Source organism: Antechinus flavipes, chromosome 2 (assembly GCF_016432865.1).
Source record: "Antechinus flavipes isolate AdamAnt ecotype Samford, QLD, Australia chromosome 2, AdamAnt_v2, whole genome shotgun sequence".
NCBI lineage: Eukaryota > Metazoa > Chordata > Mammalia > Dasyuromorphia > Dasyuridae > Antechinus > Antechinus flavipes.
In genome coordinates, this window is record NC_067399.1 from 608,535,684 (window position 1) to 608,551,611 (window position 15,928).

General features: G+C 32.9%; 1 protein-coding gene across 2 annotated transcripts in view; it reads left to right on the plus strand.

Moving 5' to 3' along the window:
* HECTD2 (HECT domain E3 ubiquitin protein ligase 2) overlaps positions 1 to 15,928 on the plus strand; it is a 106,355-nt gene that overhangs the window by 59,488 nt on the left and 30,939 nt on the right. For both annotated transcript variants that reach the window (XM_051981633.1, XM_051981632.1), the window contains 2 exons: positions 12,489 to 12,596; positions 13,343 to 13,475. In XM_051981633.1, the coding sequence (XP_051837593.1) occupies positions 12,489 to 12,596; positions 13,343 to 13,475 (241 nt within the window). The remainder of the gene's footprint in view (positions 1 to 12,488; positions 12,597 to 13,342; positions 13,476 to 15,928) is intronic.

Genomic DNA, 15,928 nt, shown 5'->3' on the forward strand with positions numbered 1-15,928 from the left:
AAGCTATACTTGACTGGGGGGGGGGGCTTTCTTTTTTTCATGATTAAATATATATAACAAAAAATGTGAAAACTTTGACAAATATTTCCTGTGTTAATTAGAGTACTATGAAGTCATTTCCCCTTCAGGAATATTAAAGTCAATTTTATTAATCAAAATGACTATCTTAGAGAGGCTATCTCATCTGTGCATTCTTTTTAATGTATGAAGATAGTCCTGAACTCATTGCCCACATTCTTATAACAAATAATCATAAGGAAAATTCTCTAAAGATAGCTTGCTATCATCATGATATCCTTATCCTGACAGCTTCACTTCAAGTAAGGTGAGGTGATGAAGGATGAGAAAAGGAAGTCTGTCATAAAAGCTCTCAGTTTTTTTCTCAGTGTATTTCAGTTGGGTACTAGGAGAGAAGTTTGATTAAGCTAAGCTTACATTATTGCTAGTTGCAGCTATTTCTTGCCCAGAATGTATGCTTGTTAAGCCAAGTGAATTTGTTGACTGGTGGAATTTCAAGCTGTATGACAGAGATGTTTTGGAATGGACCTGGAGAGGGTTTTTCCTTAAAATGTCACTATTCAGTTCAATCTGTCTATATATAAAGTGATCTTTGAAATAGGAGAATTAAGACTCTCTTAACTCCTTCTTTCTGATGTGACAGCTGTAAGATGTAGAAAGGTCTCTTTCTCTTTACAGGACTATTTAATAACTTTCTCGGGAGAAGAAAACATCCTTTGCTTTACCTCCTTTCCCCCACAAACTTTCTCTGTGGGCCCTAAGACCTCATTTGGCCCAATATGATATTCACCAATAGAGAAGATAGAGGTATTATTGTTCCACCTCAAGTAAATTTAATTCTGAGTACCTCATTGTATTCTATATACCAGTTCCCAAACACATATGTCTTCTTGAAGACTCCTTGAAGATAATGCTAACTAAAAAATCTTGGAATCCCTATACCATTATGTCTTCTAAAATCATGAACTCTTAAAATTGCAAGATACCTCAGAGTCCATCTAGTTTAATTTGTACTTGAATAAAAATATCTTCTAATAAACACCTTGGTAGATGATTTCTTTAACCTAAATGTAAGACTGCATTTATCCCTATTAATTTCATATGATTAATCTAACTTCTTCCCGAAGACCTCTGATAATGGAGAGCTTGATTATCTTTTTATCTTGATTATCTTTTGGGTTGGCCCATTTTACATTGGGACAGTTATAATTGTTATAAAATATTTCCTTATGGGGAATTGAAATAGGCCTCTCTAGCACTTCCATCATTGCTCTGACCTCTGACATAATAAATCTAACACTTATATTCTGGATAACTAAGTGGTACAATAAATAGAGTGCCAGTCTTGGAGTCAGGAAAGCCTGAGTTTAAATGGAGCCTCAGGCATTTACTAGCTGTGTGACCCTGGGCAAGTCACTTACTCCTGTTTGCCTTACTTTGCTCATTTATAAAATGAGCTGGAGAAGAATATGGCAAACCTCTCCAGTGTCTTTGACAAGAAAAGCCTAATGGGGTTACTAAGAGTTGGACAGGATTGAAATGGCTCAGCAACATTTATATAGAAATCACTTTTTAATATTAGCATCTCATTTGCTCTCTAAGAGATACATACTATTATTATTCGTGTTTTATAGATGAGGAAATTGAAGCTAAAAGATATTAAGTACCTTGTTTAGGGCCATCTGTAGTAAAGACTTGAATTCTGGTCTTTGCAACTGGATATCTAGCACTCTATCCTTTACATCATCTAAGTGCCACAAAAAATCTGTCTTCAGTTATTTTCCAGTTTTCTGCCACATTTCTGGTTCTATACTTACTACAAAAAGTGGTTTTATAAATGTTTTCTTGTGTAATTCTATCTGTGAATCCTAGATAGCTAGAAGTGAGATTTCTGGATTAAAGATTATGGACATTTTAGTCATTTTTTTACAACATAATTCTAAAATGCTTTCTTTTTTATTTTTTTAATAACTTTTTATTGATAGAACTCATGCCAGGATAATTTTTTACAGCATTATCCCTTACATTCACTTCTGTTCCAATTTTTCCCCTCCCTCCCTCCACCCCCTCCCCCAGATGGCAAGCAATCCTTTACATGTTGAATAGGTTACAGTATATCCTGGATACAATATATGTGTGCAGAACCGAACAGTTTTCTTGTTGCACAGGGAGAATTGAATTCATAAGGTATAAATAATCCGGGAGGAAAAACAAAAATGCAAGCAGTTTATATTAAAATGCTTTCCAAAGAGGTTGGATCAATTCAGAGTTCCACAACATCTTTTTAAGATGTATCTCTTTCTCGTTAGCCCTTATAACAATAACTTCTCATCTTCTATCATCTTGCCAAATTTTTCAGATATGAAGTGAAACTTCAGAGTAATTGTGATTTTAATTTTTCCCATTATTAGTGATTTGGAGCGGTCTTTTGTATGTTTGGAAGTTTCCTTCTGAGAACTGTTCATTCATTTCTTTTGGGGAAGGATCCAGTCTTTCGGCCAGTTCTGAATTTATTCTAATTGCCATCACCTATCCCACAGCTCTCCAACCTGTACACAAGACTATCATGAAACACTTTGTCAAATGCCTTACTGAAATTCCAACATTTATCCTTCATATTTCTCTGAGCTGTCAGTCTCCTAACCCTATTAGGGAAAAAATATGTAAACATCATTTTACATGACTAGTTCTTAATGAGCTCTGCTCATTCTCAGTGATCACCTCTTTCCTTTCAAAATGTTCATAATCCCTGTATATAACATATATAACAAGAGATTTTCTAGGAATTGAAGTTATATATTACAGAATGATAGTTCGAAATATTTATTCTTTTCTGTTTTTGAAAACTAAGAAAATATTTGCTTTTACAGCCTTGTGTCATCTCTCTATTTTTCAGTTTTTCAGATATGAATAACAGTTGATTTCTTTCAGTTTTGTAGAATGTGGTTCATCCAAGACTAGTGACTTGAATTTACTAATGGTATTAGATATTCCCTTTCAGTACTCTCAGTTATTTGGTGTTTCAACTCCCTATCAATTGCCTTTGTTCTAATCTTTTCATTATGATACTTTTCCTTAGTATTAAAAAAGTCAAAGCAAAATAAGAATTGAGTAGTTAGTCCTCTCTTCTCTGTATCATCATCATCTTTTAACATTGGAAATTTATCTTAAGGAACAACCAAGATGGTGGAGTAGAAAAAATACTACTAACCTTTCATTAACAACTCCTCCACAAAGATCTAAAAAGCTCGCTAGATTGAATCCTGACTGGACCATCTAATAAAAAGTCACAATGGCTCTTTTTTTTTTTTTTCAGAATAATTGGCATAAGGAGACAAACAGAGAAGCCTGGGGATAGTAGGGATGGTATATAGCCAGGATCAATTGTGCAGAGTATTTTAGTTTATCTCCTGAAAGAGGATTGAGCCTGTTCACCAGGTAAAGAAATCCTAGAACAGAGAGGGCTGTTTACAGAAACGTGCTAACTGGCAGCTCTGCCTATTCACAATCTAGTTCTGAGTCACAGATACATAAAAAACTGAGGAGGGGACCTTCTCCTATGAGCAGCATTTCCTGGAAAGAAATTATCCTGGGCCCTGGGCTATAGAGTGTGCAAGAAATATGTTCAAAAGCAAACAGCAGCTGTAGATCTCTGACTCTGAGAGTGAAGTAGAATAGAAGTCTCTGTTTGTGCCTCTAATGTGAAACTAGCAGCAAAATAATCTGGGCAGTTAGTCTGTACAAAAGGGAAGACTGCTATTATGTCACTCAGGATCAGCAGAGCTTTTTTCCAGTTGGCTGATTATGGCTAAATCCACAGTTATTGAAACCCCAACCAAGGAAAAGCCCACAAGTGTTTCTCAGAACCAAACCCAGGTCAGGAGCTTGCAGAGTTTAGCTCAAAAGGACTATGGTCAGACTTTGTTCCTTAGGAGCACTGAAAGCTTACAAGTCCCCAGCCTGAGCTATTCTTGAGGTCTTGGAATAATATAATACTCAAACACCCCCCCCCCTCAAAGCAGTTATCTGCCTTAATATAAAATCCAAAGTTAGAAAGTAGATTGGAAGAACAAGGAGAAAAAAGAGAGAGAGAGAGAATCCCACCATAATTATCATAATAATAGATAGTTTCAAGACTCAAACACAGAAAAAAGAATGAATTCAAAACTGCTATAAGCAAGGCCTCAAAGAATACTACAACTTGAACACAAGTTCACCTAGAGTTTCTGGAAGAGATGACATAAGAGTTTCTAAAAGAATTAAATATTTTTTATTAATTAAATATGAATTGGGGTAGGGGAATTATAAGGAAAATGAAAGTCATAGAAAAATGTTGGAACTAGAACTAACAGTTTAGCACAAGAGTTATGAACCTTACCTGTACAGCAAACTCCTTGAAAACAAGAATCAACTAAATAGAAATTAATGGCTCCATGACACAACAAGTAGTATTAAAACAGTCAGAAGGCAGAAAAAAAGTAGAATATAAAATATTTCATGGCAAAAGCGGTTAACCTGTAAAACAGATCAAGAAGGAAAAAACCCTTAGGAATCATTGAACCTCCTGAAAGTCAGGACCTCCAAAAAGGAAAGCCTGGACATCATGTTTCAAGAAACCATAAAAGAAAACTACTCAGAGCTCTTAGAACTAGAGGTCAAAATGAAATTACCATCCTTAATTATCCCCTGAAAGAAAACCCAAAATAAGAATCCTCAGAAAAGATGAAGACAAAATCAAGGGCTTCTAAGTCAAAGAAAAAATATAACAAGGAGTCACAAAGAAACAATTCAAGTTCCAAGGAACTACAGTTTGGTCACACAAGATCTAGTATCTGTCACTGTAAAGGAACAGAGTTCAGAATATATGTCAGAAAACAAATAGGTTTACAACCCAGAGTAATTAGCCAACAAAATTAAGTGTAATCATACAAGAAGAAAAATTTATTTTTAATGAAATAAAGGACTTTAAAGCATTTCTGAATTTAAAAAATACAAGATCTGCATAGAAACTTTGAAATATAAACACAAGATTCAAGAGAAATGTTTTTTAATTTAAAACTGAGCAAATGTTTAGTCACAAGGTACTAAACAAAGATAAAAAATTTACATTCTAATATGGGGAGATGGTATGTGTGTTCCCTCAGAACACAATAATAATCAAAAGTCATAGTGGGAGTTTAAGAAGAAAGAAAACCTGAAGGTAGTTTTGTTATGTTTTGATTATCTTAAAAGAAGACAAAAGGAAAGGAATATAGTATGGAGGGGGGAAGGAAAAGAAGAGTGGGGAAAATTCTTTTATATAATCACAGTTTGCAAGTAGAAGACTACAGCTAAATACAGATTAGTGCAAATAAGGAATCCTTTGAAGTGATTGAATGTTTTAAAGCATATCACTATTTAAAGTTAGAATTATGTAAAATATGTTAATTCATTGCAACCCAATGGAAATATATAGTGTGAATACAAATTATTCAGCTACTTCAAGCAGATTTATTCTGCACACTAATCATGACCTAGTTTTATACAGAGAGGAAAGGCAGGAAAAGAGTATGGAAGGAATTCCATTCTAACCAGAATTGTTCAAAGAAGGGAAGAATATAGGTGTGGGGAGGGGAGGGAGGGAGGGAGGAAGGGAGGTAAAGAAACAAAGAGAAGGAGAGATAAAGACAGAAAAAGAAAAAGAGAGGTGAGAAAATCAGAGACAGACAGAGAGACAGTTGAGTACCAAAGTACATTTAGTTCAATAAAGATATAGGTGGGGAAAGGAAAAAAGGAAGTAAAAGGGCAAGCAAAGGTAGAGATTATTCCTAAGCAAAATTAACTAAAGATAGCTCTCAAAAGGGGACTTAAAAAGAAAATATAAGAACCTATTATTAAGCTTCTTAGTGAAAGAAAGAGAAGTAAAGGAGTAGAAGCAAATTACATCAAATTTATAACACTAGTATTTTTATACTCTCTCTCATATATTATTCTTCTTTTTTAAAAATGAGAGCAGAAAACAAAGAGGAAAAAATTAAGAGAACAAGGTGAAAAGAAAAATCCAATTCATTATCATAATAGTGAATACGAATGGGATAAAATCACCCTTAAAAAGGAAGAGAATAGCAGAATGCATTAGAAAGCAAAATCCAGCAATGTGTTTCTTATAAACAAAGGGGAAAGGAAGAGAATAAGCATTTATATAGCATCCACTATGTACTACACTATGTACTAGGCATTGTGCTAAGTGCTTTTTTTTTTTTTTTAACAAATATCTCATTTGATCCTTACAATAATTCTCTATAGTTCTATTATTATCCCCATTTTACAATTGAGGATACTGAGGCAACCAGAGATTAAATGACTTACCTAGTGTCATACAACTAGTAAGTGTGTGACTCTGGATTTGAACTTAAGTGTTCCTGACTCCAAGTCCAGTACACTATTCACAATGCCATCAACTGTCTCTACGAAACACATTTGGAACATAAAAGAATCATAGAGAGTTAAAGGGCTAGAACAAAAATCTATTATGCTTTAGATAAAGTAAATATGCAAGAATTATGATCAGTCTAATGACCAACCCTAATTCCAAAAGTCTGATGATGAAGCACGATACCCAAATCCTGAGAGAAAATATAATTTTAGTCTTAGTCAACTTATCATAATGTAAAAATATGTTTTGCTTGACTGTGCAATGTGTTATAAGAATTTTCTTTTATTCTTTTTTTCAGTTAAAGGAAAGAAGGAAGAAAAAAATCATTGCTTGATAATTGATTTTTAAAAAGTAAAATAAAGTTAAATTACATTTTTAAAAAAAGAACCACTAAAAATGGTCTTATCCTGACTTTGATTTTCCTTTTGTTTCCAACATAAAAAAAAGTTTTGTCCTTATTGGTCACTGTCAGTTTCAACTTGCTCTGAGCTTTGACATTTGGCAGTATTCTTAAAAAGATATGCTATTCAGTTACTTAATCTTCTGTATATACATTTTAAAATTTAAGTTGATGAAAGGCAATGATTTCAGGGGTAAATCATTGTAAATGGAGTTGAGACATGAGTTTCACATTTGCCCCTGAAGCTCACTAGTGGTATGAACATGAATCAAATCACTTAACATATCAAAGTTTCATTTTGCTTATTTTTAAAATAGGGAAAATAGTGCTTGAAATAGCTATAAGACATAGTTGCCTTGAGAATCAAATAAGTTATATAAAAGTACTTTGTAAACAATAAAGAATTTTGTAAATCTTAACTATTTTTAATGTTGTTCAATAATTTTTCTGTCATGTTTGACTTTTTGCGAATCCATTTGGGATTTTCTGGGCAAAGGTACTGTAGTGATTTAGCATTTCCTTCTCCTGCTCATTTTACAAAAGAGGCAAATAGAGCGAAGTGACTTTCCCAGAGTTACACACCTAGTGTCTGAAGTCATATCTGAACTTAGGAAAATAAGTTTTCCTTATCCAGGCCCAGTACTCTATCCACTGTGCCACCGAGCTGTCTCCATCATTGAGGAACTCCTTGTGTGTCCACATTGACCTCTCTAGCCCATCCTTACTTTTATTCTTCATCTCATTTATTTTTTGTGTGGTTGGAGTTTCATTTTTTTAAATATTGCATCTCTCCTGGGCCAAATTCTCCTCTTTAATTTCAGACTATGTGGAATTCCACTTATCTCAATCTGCTGATAAATCAATTTATCTGGACACTATCTTCTACTCTTGAATCCTTTGTTTCCTAATCTTATCACCACTGCTGCCTTGTCCCTATTATTCTAACAATCTTCCTCTTTTGTTCCTGCTCACCTACTTCTGAAAAGAATTTGAAGAAGTCATAAAACCATCCTGGGTCAACCAAATATTTTTATTGACTATTCCAAACTGAGCCCTCCCTGAAATCCTTCTAATCCTGCTTAGTTGATTATCAGGCATGACCATGTAACACACAGTCCCCTATCACCATACCCCCAATAAACTCTCATAGCTCCCTATTATCTCTGAGCTCAAATATAAATTCTGAAGTTCAGCCATACTGCTCTTCTTATTGCTGCTTTTCTGGAAAATATTCCATCTCCTCTGCTTTGCAAAGGTCTGTTCCTTATTCCTGGATGCTCTCCCTCCTCACCTTAGAACTCTTAGCTGTCTTCAAGAGCCAGATCAAGTTTTGCTTTTGGCTAGTGGCTTTCCTTGGACCTTTCAGAGGTTTAATATAAATCCTTAATATAAATTACTTATAATTAATTATAAATTAATATAAATTACTTAGTATTAATTACCTGGTACATGATACTTAAATTTCTGTTGATTGATTGGTTGATATCCAGTCTCTGAGCTCTTTGAGTCTATCCTCCCAAGGATAATGCTGAGTATTTGTCAAATTATGTTCATCTTTTTCCTAATTATCTAATATGAAATTTATAAATAGATCGGTCTTATCTCTTCCCACTGTTCCTTTCATTTCTAGTTTTTACTAGTTCTTTTTGATAAAAATGAATTTTAGAAAAGAGTTCTCCTTTTCACTTTCTCCACATTTTGAAAAATACACACACACACACACACACACACACACACACACACACACACACACACCCCTCCAGAAAATCTCTCTTATCACTATTGTATCTTGCCTCCATGACAGATTTTTAGTATTTCTTGAGCTTATTATTCAGTTCCTCACTCTGTCTAATGACTTGTAATATGCTTTCATCCGAAGTCACTTCTTTTTCTCCTTAATATTTCCTTTACCATTCTCGATTTAGACTCCTACATCATTGCTACTTTTTTTTTTCTGATTTGTTCCTTTTGAACAGTGTACATATTCTGTCTTTATATTCTAATCATTAGTAACAATCAACCAGGCCTCTGTAATTCCTAGGAGGTTGAATTGACCTATTTGCATTAAATATTGTATTTTGTTAATTATACACTGCACATTCATCTATAGATGTCTGAAACCTCTCTGGATAGTCTCCTGTAAAGTATTGGTTTCCTGAACTGAATTTTATTCCTGTTTTTATACTCACCAATCTCTATTGAATCTTGTTCCTGTATTTTGTACTTGCCATTGTATGTAGTAACCAGTTGGTTGAAGATTCTGACTTAAATACTCTTGGTCAAAAGTGCCATTCAGATTTATTTCAAGCTGCCCTTATGAGATGTGCACCATTACTGGCAAGATCCCATCATTCCTTTATTGTAATCCATTTTCCAAAAATCCATACCTCATTCTCAGCTAATTTCTTCTCAGCCAGCTATTTATTCTTGCAGAAGCCTTCACTCAGACTTTATAGTTTCCTGCTCCACTTCTGCTAATCTTTTCTATTTTTGACATCAGAAATACTTTCTCAACACCAGCTCCTAGTTTCTCTGCATTCTTCCTAGTCCCAACACCTGATTGTTTTGTTTTGTTTATTTTTCAGTGTCAAATCCCTTATTGCCCAAGTTTTTGCCCACACAAGAGTTAGACCTACCCTTGAAAAGCAATCTTTATTTCTTCATCTACCATCCCTAGGAGTTTGCCTGTTGTGTAATAGGATAACATAGAATAGCAAATCTCTGAGAAAAGTTGGTCACAGCCAAAAGTTCAGGAAATTTGGCTTTGAACCTTAGATCTCTCTTAACCATTTATAACCAGTTACCATGGAGCAAAGTTATTCAATTCAATACATACTTATTAATGTAATAAATATGCATGTCATTAAATTTGTCATATTGACTGTGTTGTCCATTTTATTTATACTTTATTGACACTTTATTTATCATACTTCAAAGATCTGTAATTTTCATCTGTATGGGTTTTTCTTCTGCAAATGTAGATCATAACCCCTTTTTAATTTGATTAATGTTTTTCTAAGGTTACTGTTCCTGAAAAAGTTATCTTTGTTTTTCTGATTCTTTTGGACTTTACATCACCTTCCATCACCTTTTCTTCCTTTCCCTTCTCCTCCCTCTCTTTGGTGATGAGTCTCTTCAATTTTAACTAGGTTATTCCTTGAAAAAATGAGCCCATACTCACAGCTTTTTCTAACTTAATAGCACTTAAAAGTAAGCCCTACTTGCATATCCTTGAAGAACAGAGGGCCCTCTCCATACCATGATGAAACATGTGAATATAAGACATTAGTGGAGCAAAATGGCACTCCGTCTATATTTAGGCACATAATTTATTATTCATTCATCATAATAATCTGTTCATAGATTACAGTAAGTTGTAGTACTGTTTGTGTTTTAATAAAAGAAAGTACATAGGAAAAAGAAGGGGTTTTGTGTATATGTGTATTTGTATGTGTGTCTGATTTGAGAAAATAAAAAGAGCCTTAGGAGCATAATTAGTATAAAATCTAAAGATTATTTCCTGTGGTAATTCAGTTCCCAGAAGGCAAATATTTCTTTTTGTCACAACCCAGGAAGAAAGCTTTCAGTGATTGGTGACATGCGTAGTCAGCCTTTACTGATCAAAGGACTCAAAAGGGCTATGAGTATGTGGGTACTAGAAGAAAGTTCATTGATTATGCCTGCCAAGAGAGTTCCAAAGCCCACACTGCCCCTTGGAGAAAGAGTTTAACAGGTATTTTTTAGTAGAAAAACTCACCCTTGATCTTGTGTAGATGCTAAAACCCAATAGTGTTTAGTTGAAATAATTCAAGGGGTAGTCCCTATCACTAAATCTATTATGCTTTCTTCCCTTTATTTTCACTCATACTATTTAATATTAATTTTTATTATCTTTCCCTTGACCTATGATTTTTCATATGGGGAGGGAGGGTAGGAACCCAAATCAAGACTGCAAAATTTTGTCAAATTTTATTTTAGCAGTTGTCCATTTGTAGGTAATTTTCTTTTCTTATATTTATTTTACATTTAAAAGAAATAGATATATTTAGTAGATTTGCAGTTTCATATGCAGTCTTTTTATTATATTATGATATTTATGGAAATGCTTGTGTTATTCCATAAATTTAAAAAATAACGTTAAAAAAAAGAACACATCACATATATATTTTGCCACCACCTATATCCCTGGGTATTTATTATTCCTTAGGGGGTCTAGATTCAGAGGAAAGGGAAAAGGTAAATAATAAATTATTGGGTTCAAAAGTACCACTTCAGAACAACAAGGAGAACTTAAAATGACAAAGGTTTTTTTTTTTTTTTTACAGTCTAGAGAGTGCTTTCCTCCAACAGCCCTATGAAATATAAATAAATGTGGACCCTGTTTTGCAGGTGAAGAAGCTGAAGCTGAGTTTTGAAGTGATTTATTTCTAGTCCAAGAGAGCTAACAAGCATCAGAATTAGGTGGTAAACCCAGATTTCAGGGGTCTGAGTCTACTCAGCTTTCTAGTATGTGTTAGGATTTGAGGTTTCCAGAGACTCCTTTAATCAACATTTTTTCCTCTAGCCTGTCTCAGTACCAAAAATTCCAATATTTGAGTGAGAGTCCTTTGGGTCATAACTCCTATTAAAATATTCCCATTGGAGAAAAATCACATTCAACTTACTGATCTTTTAACATCTTAGTGTGCTTTAATTTATGGAGTCTTTTCCAATATGGCAACTCACCAAGAAAGTAAATCCTCCCTGAAAACAGAATACTGAACAAAGTAAAAAGAAAAGTGCAGAGCCAAAGATACTACTGCATAGGAAAGTCAGAACCATTTCATATGCTATATTGAGGAACCTAAGGGCGATTCATAAGAAAGTATTAGTCACCAAGGAATGAAGGTCTTTGGACCCAGAAAATTTTAGTAGAATTAATTGAACAAATCATGAAAATTGTCTTATATATGGATCCTTTTTTAAAGTAGTTTTTTTTAAAATTTTGAAATAGAACTTGTAGTACTTATCTTTTCAATGATAATATTTTTGCATTTTATCTAATACACAAGAGCTCTATTTTCTTTGTTTCAAGAAGTAATGTCTTGTGAGAGATATTTTTATTGAAAGTGTGTGAAGGAGGCTTGAATATGTCTTCTTCCTGATCATGGTTTTAAAAAGTCATTTATTTATAAAATATTCAAGATATCATTTGCCTGACTAGGAGATAACATTTTCTGTTTTGTATTTTATTAATGATACTAGAAAATTATCTAGCTTTAGAAAATAAGTTGGAAATTCATTATAAATACTTTTAATTTCCTATGATTTGGTTATTCTAGACTCTATGAGTTAAATTACTCTAAAATGTTAAAAGATCACTAAGACCTAATTCTTGGATCCCATCCAAGGTAGGTTGATGACTGAAATACAAAAAGGAACCTTAAAATAAGGCAGTTTCACCAATAAGATGGACTTGTGGCACCTATTTATAATGGGTGCCTATAGTAAGATTCCAAAGTATAACTGTTGTTAGTTTTTCAGAATTATCATGTGATATCCTGGTGTTAGCAAAAATATTATGTGTTTTTATAAAATCTTATTCTTTTAATAATTAAAGTTTAATAAAATTATACTTTGGAAAAACTGAAAATGTTCTTTCTCTGATTAAAATAGCAGAGTCTGGTGGACAAAGTTTCTCGAAGGCAAAGACCTGACATGAATATGCTATTTCTAAATATGAAAGTAAGAAGAACGCACCTTGTTAGTGACTCACTTGATGAGGTACAGTGAAATGATTTCTCATTAATATTTATTACTTGAACACTTAATATTTTCAATTCATTCTAGGACTTGATATATGATGGAAATATTGCTGAGTAATACTTTTTTCTAAATGGCAATGAATATTTCTAATTTTATTTAAATATTGTGATGACAGTTAGAATATATAGTTCTTAATAAAACCCTATATTCAAAGGAATTATAAATTACCAGAACTGGAAAATTTTGGAGATCATCTATTTTTATGTTCCTTTTTTATAGCTGAAGCAATATAAATTGCTAAGATAGCACAGCTGAGTTCCAATCTTGGACTCAGATTTCCTTATCCCTTTTTGATAGAATAGTTTCTGACTATTCATAATTCAAAATAGGCAAAGATAAATTGAAGAAATAGAAAGCCTGGGCCCTTGTCCTAACTTTGTCACTAACTAGTCATCAACTTTACAAAAAACACTTTTCATTATCTATAAATGAAGTTTTGAGATTAGATGATTTCTTAGGACACTTCCAATCCTAAAATGATTTGAGCTATTTCTAGATAATAATCAATTTTCCTCTAATGTCCAAAGTTTTACCTATTTTTCAGCTGGAATAGAATAGCCATTTAATGTTCTAAAATGATTCAAGTGGTTTTAAAATTTTAACAAGTTGATGAATTAGAAAAGTAATTAATGCATATTCCCCTTAGTTAAAAGACAACATCTTCATTTTTAACATCTTCACATTTGGGTAATATTTTTAAACAGTTGACAAGGAAAAGAGGAGACTTGAAAAAGAAACTAAAAGTGACATTTGTGGGTGAGGCTGGTCTTGATATGGGAGGTTTGACAAAAGAATGGTTTCTTCTTTTGATTCGCCAGATTTTTCATCCAGACTATGGTAAGTACTTGTGATGAAAGTTTTTCAATTAACATGCCCTCAAATTCACCTAGTTAACAAATATAGTAATTTCAATCTAGATTATAGTGACTTGCTTTGCCCTCCAAAAATTATGTAATCATAGACACAAATGCCAAAATGTTACTTAGGTTGTAAGAGAAAAAAGTAAAAGTTTTAACAGTTTCATGATATGACTACTCAAGTGGCCCTATTTGGGAACACTAAAAAAAGAATATTAATGCAGAAATTATCAAAAAATTTTAAGACACATTATAATTACAGTCTTATGTGTTATGCTATTCTATAAACTACTTCCATTTATCCTAATAAATTTATTTTATGAGTGTTTTCTATTTAAAACTATTTTGATGATTTATTACAAGATATTCTGTTTTTAATTTGTTAACTGAATTTATCAGTGCTGTTAATACTTTCCCATGAAGATTATTCATTGTTCTCTGACTTTTCATTTGAAAAATGCAAATGATTTAAAAGGACTACACTAAGATTACTTAGTTTTTGTCCAGAAATATGATTTTGCAACAATATTTTAAACCATTAGAATATAATTTGCTAAAGGAACTAAATACATATAAAAGTTGTCATTCAGTTACAGGGAACAAGATATAATAGTAATGAGCTGTACTAGATTTTTGTGCCTTGACATTTGAAAATAACACAGAATTCTCATACTTGCTAATTTGGTGTTTAGTCCATGATTTCATTGGAATGAATTGGAATTCATATGGAATCTATTCCATAGATAGAATTGACAACCCCTTCCTATCATTTTATTCATGTAGTTTTCATTCATACCTTTCCACAAAGAGATCCAACACCATGTGCTAGAAGGTCCTTCCTCAGGTAGTTTCAATATCCTTAAAGTAACATAAAGGCCTAATACAGCTCTTCATCATAGTGTAAATGTGATCTAGATTTCTCAGAGTATCTTAGTGGAATACTAATTCTGGCAGATTTTACTATGCATGAAAATCTCCAGGTAGAGTGTCTGCTTTCTGAGGACTAACTTACTGAAGAATGGAATGATTTATCACAGGTACCCTGGTTACTTCGTGATACATTCTTTGGCCATAGTGCTCATGAAACAAAAGAAAATTTAAAATATGATCTCTCCTGAGCTTCAGTTTTCTCGTCTGTAAAGTGGGACTAATAACAAGTCTTATGACTTCTTTGGTATATTGAATTCCAAGTAAAAAAAAATTTCTTTATAATTCAGATCAATACTGTCATGCCATTTGTCTCTGGCATTGAGATGTTAAGGGATTTGCACAAGGTCACACAGTCAGGGCAGAACTTAAACCCAATCCTTCTTGACTCTGAAGCTATCTCTTGGGTGACTTGAGATCCCATTGCTATTCCAGCTGCAGCTTCTTTATGTTTTATCATTACCAGAAGGCTGAGCACGAAGGAATTTTTTTTAATAAACTATGGCAACCCATAAAATAGCCAATGGATAATTTTATGCAGCCCCCTTATGCTTCTGAAGTGATGGTGGCAAAGTAATGGGAAAGGGGGAAAAAATACTAAAAACTGTATGATTCTATGTGTAGAATAAATTGATTTATTGGTATTTGAGGTATAATCTTTGTCAAAAAGCCAACAGTAAAACACAGTACTAGAAAAAATTAGCCACATAAGAGACTTGTCACAGTCTTTCAAATGAAACAGCCCCTGCCCCAAAAGGCAAGAAAGCCTTGAAAACGAGTTTTTGATTCCTTTAGAGAAAGCTTAGATAACATATAGATATAGATGCATATGCATTCATATGTACAGTAATACACACATGTATGTACATAAATATACATGTATATACATACAAATGCACACGTGTGTGAAAGCCAAGGGTGCTCCAAATATCTTAGTCCTGTTAAAACTAACTAGAATAAGATATTTGAATACCCTGTATAAAATTTTAAAGATCTAAAAAAGCATTTTGCATATATATTATCTGACAACGATACTGATTGACATTATATTTTTATTAGATATCATTTGTCTTCTTTAGAGTAGAACTTCAAAAATTATCCTAAATAGGATGTTTTTATAACTATTTTTTTCATCATCTTCATTAATGGAAGTAAGAAAGTCACGGATAAATAAAACCAGTGAATAGTGCCCAAATTTAATTTTGCATATTAACAGTTGAAGTTCATCTATCTCCTGTGCTGCACCAGAACAATCAACACGATCATGTTGATTAAGTAGAATTTCATCCACTTTGTTTCTGTATCTACCCTTAGTTTGGAGCTGATGATCTCAAGATAGGCATCATAAAGAAGGAAAACCTTCACAATCCAGCAAATGAGTAACTTATTCCTAAATAATCAAAGCTGACTTGATTTTTTAAAGTTATGCTCTTGTTGATTAATAAAATGTCATTCTCTTCAAATAGTTATGTGTTACCAATACCAATTGTATCAAAATAAGACTAT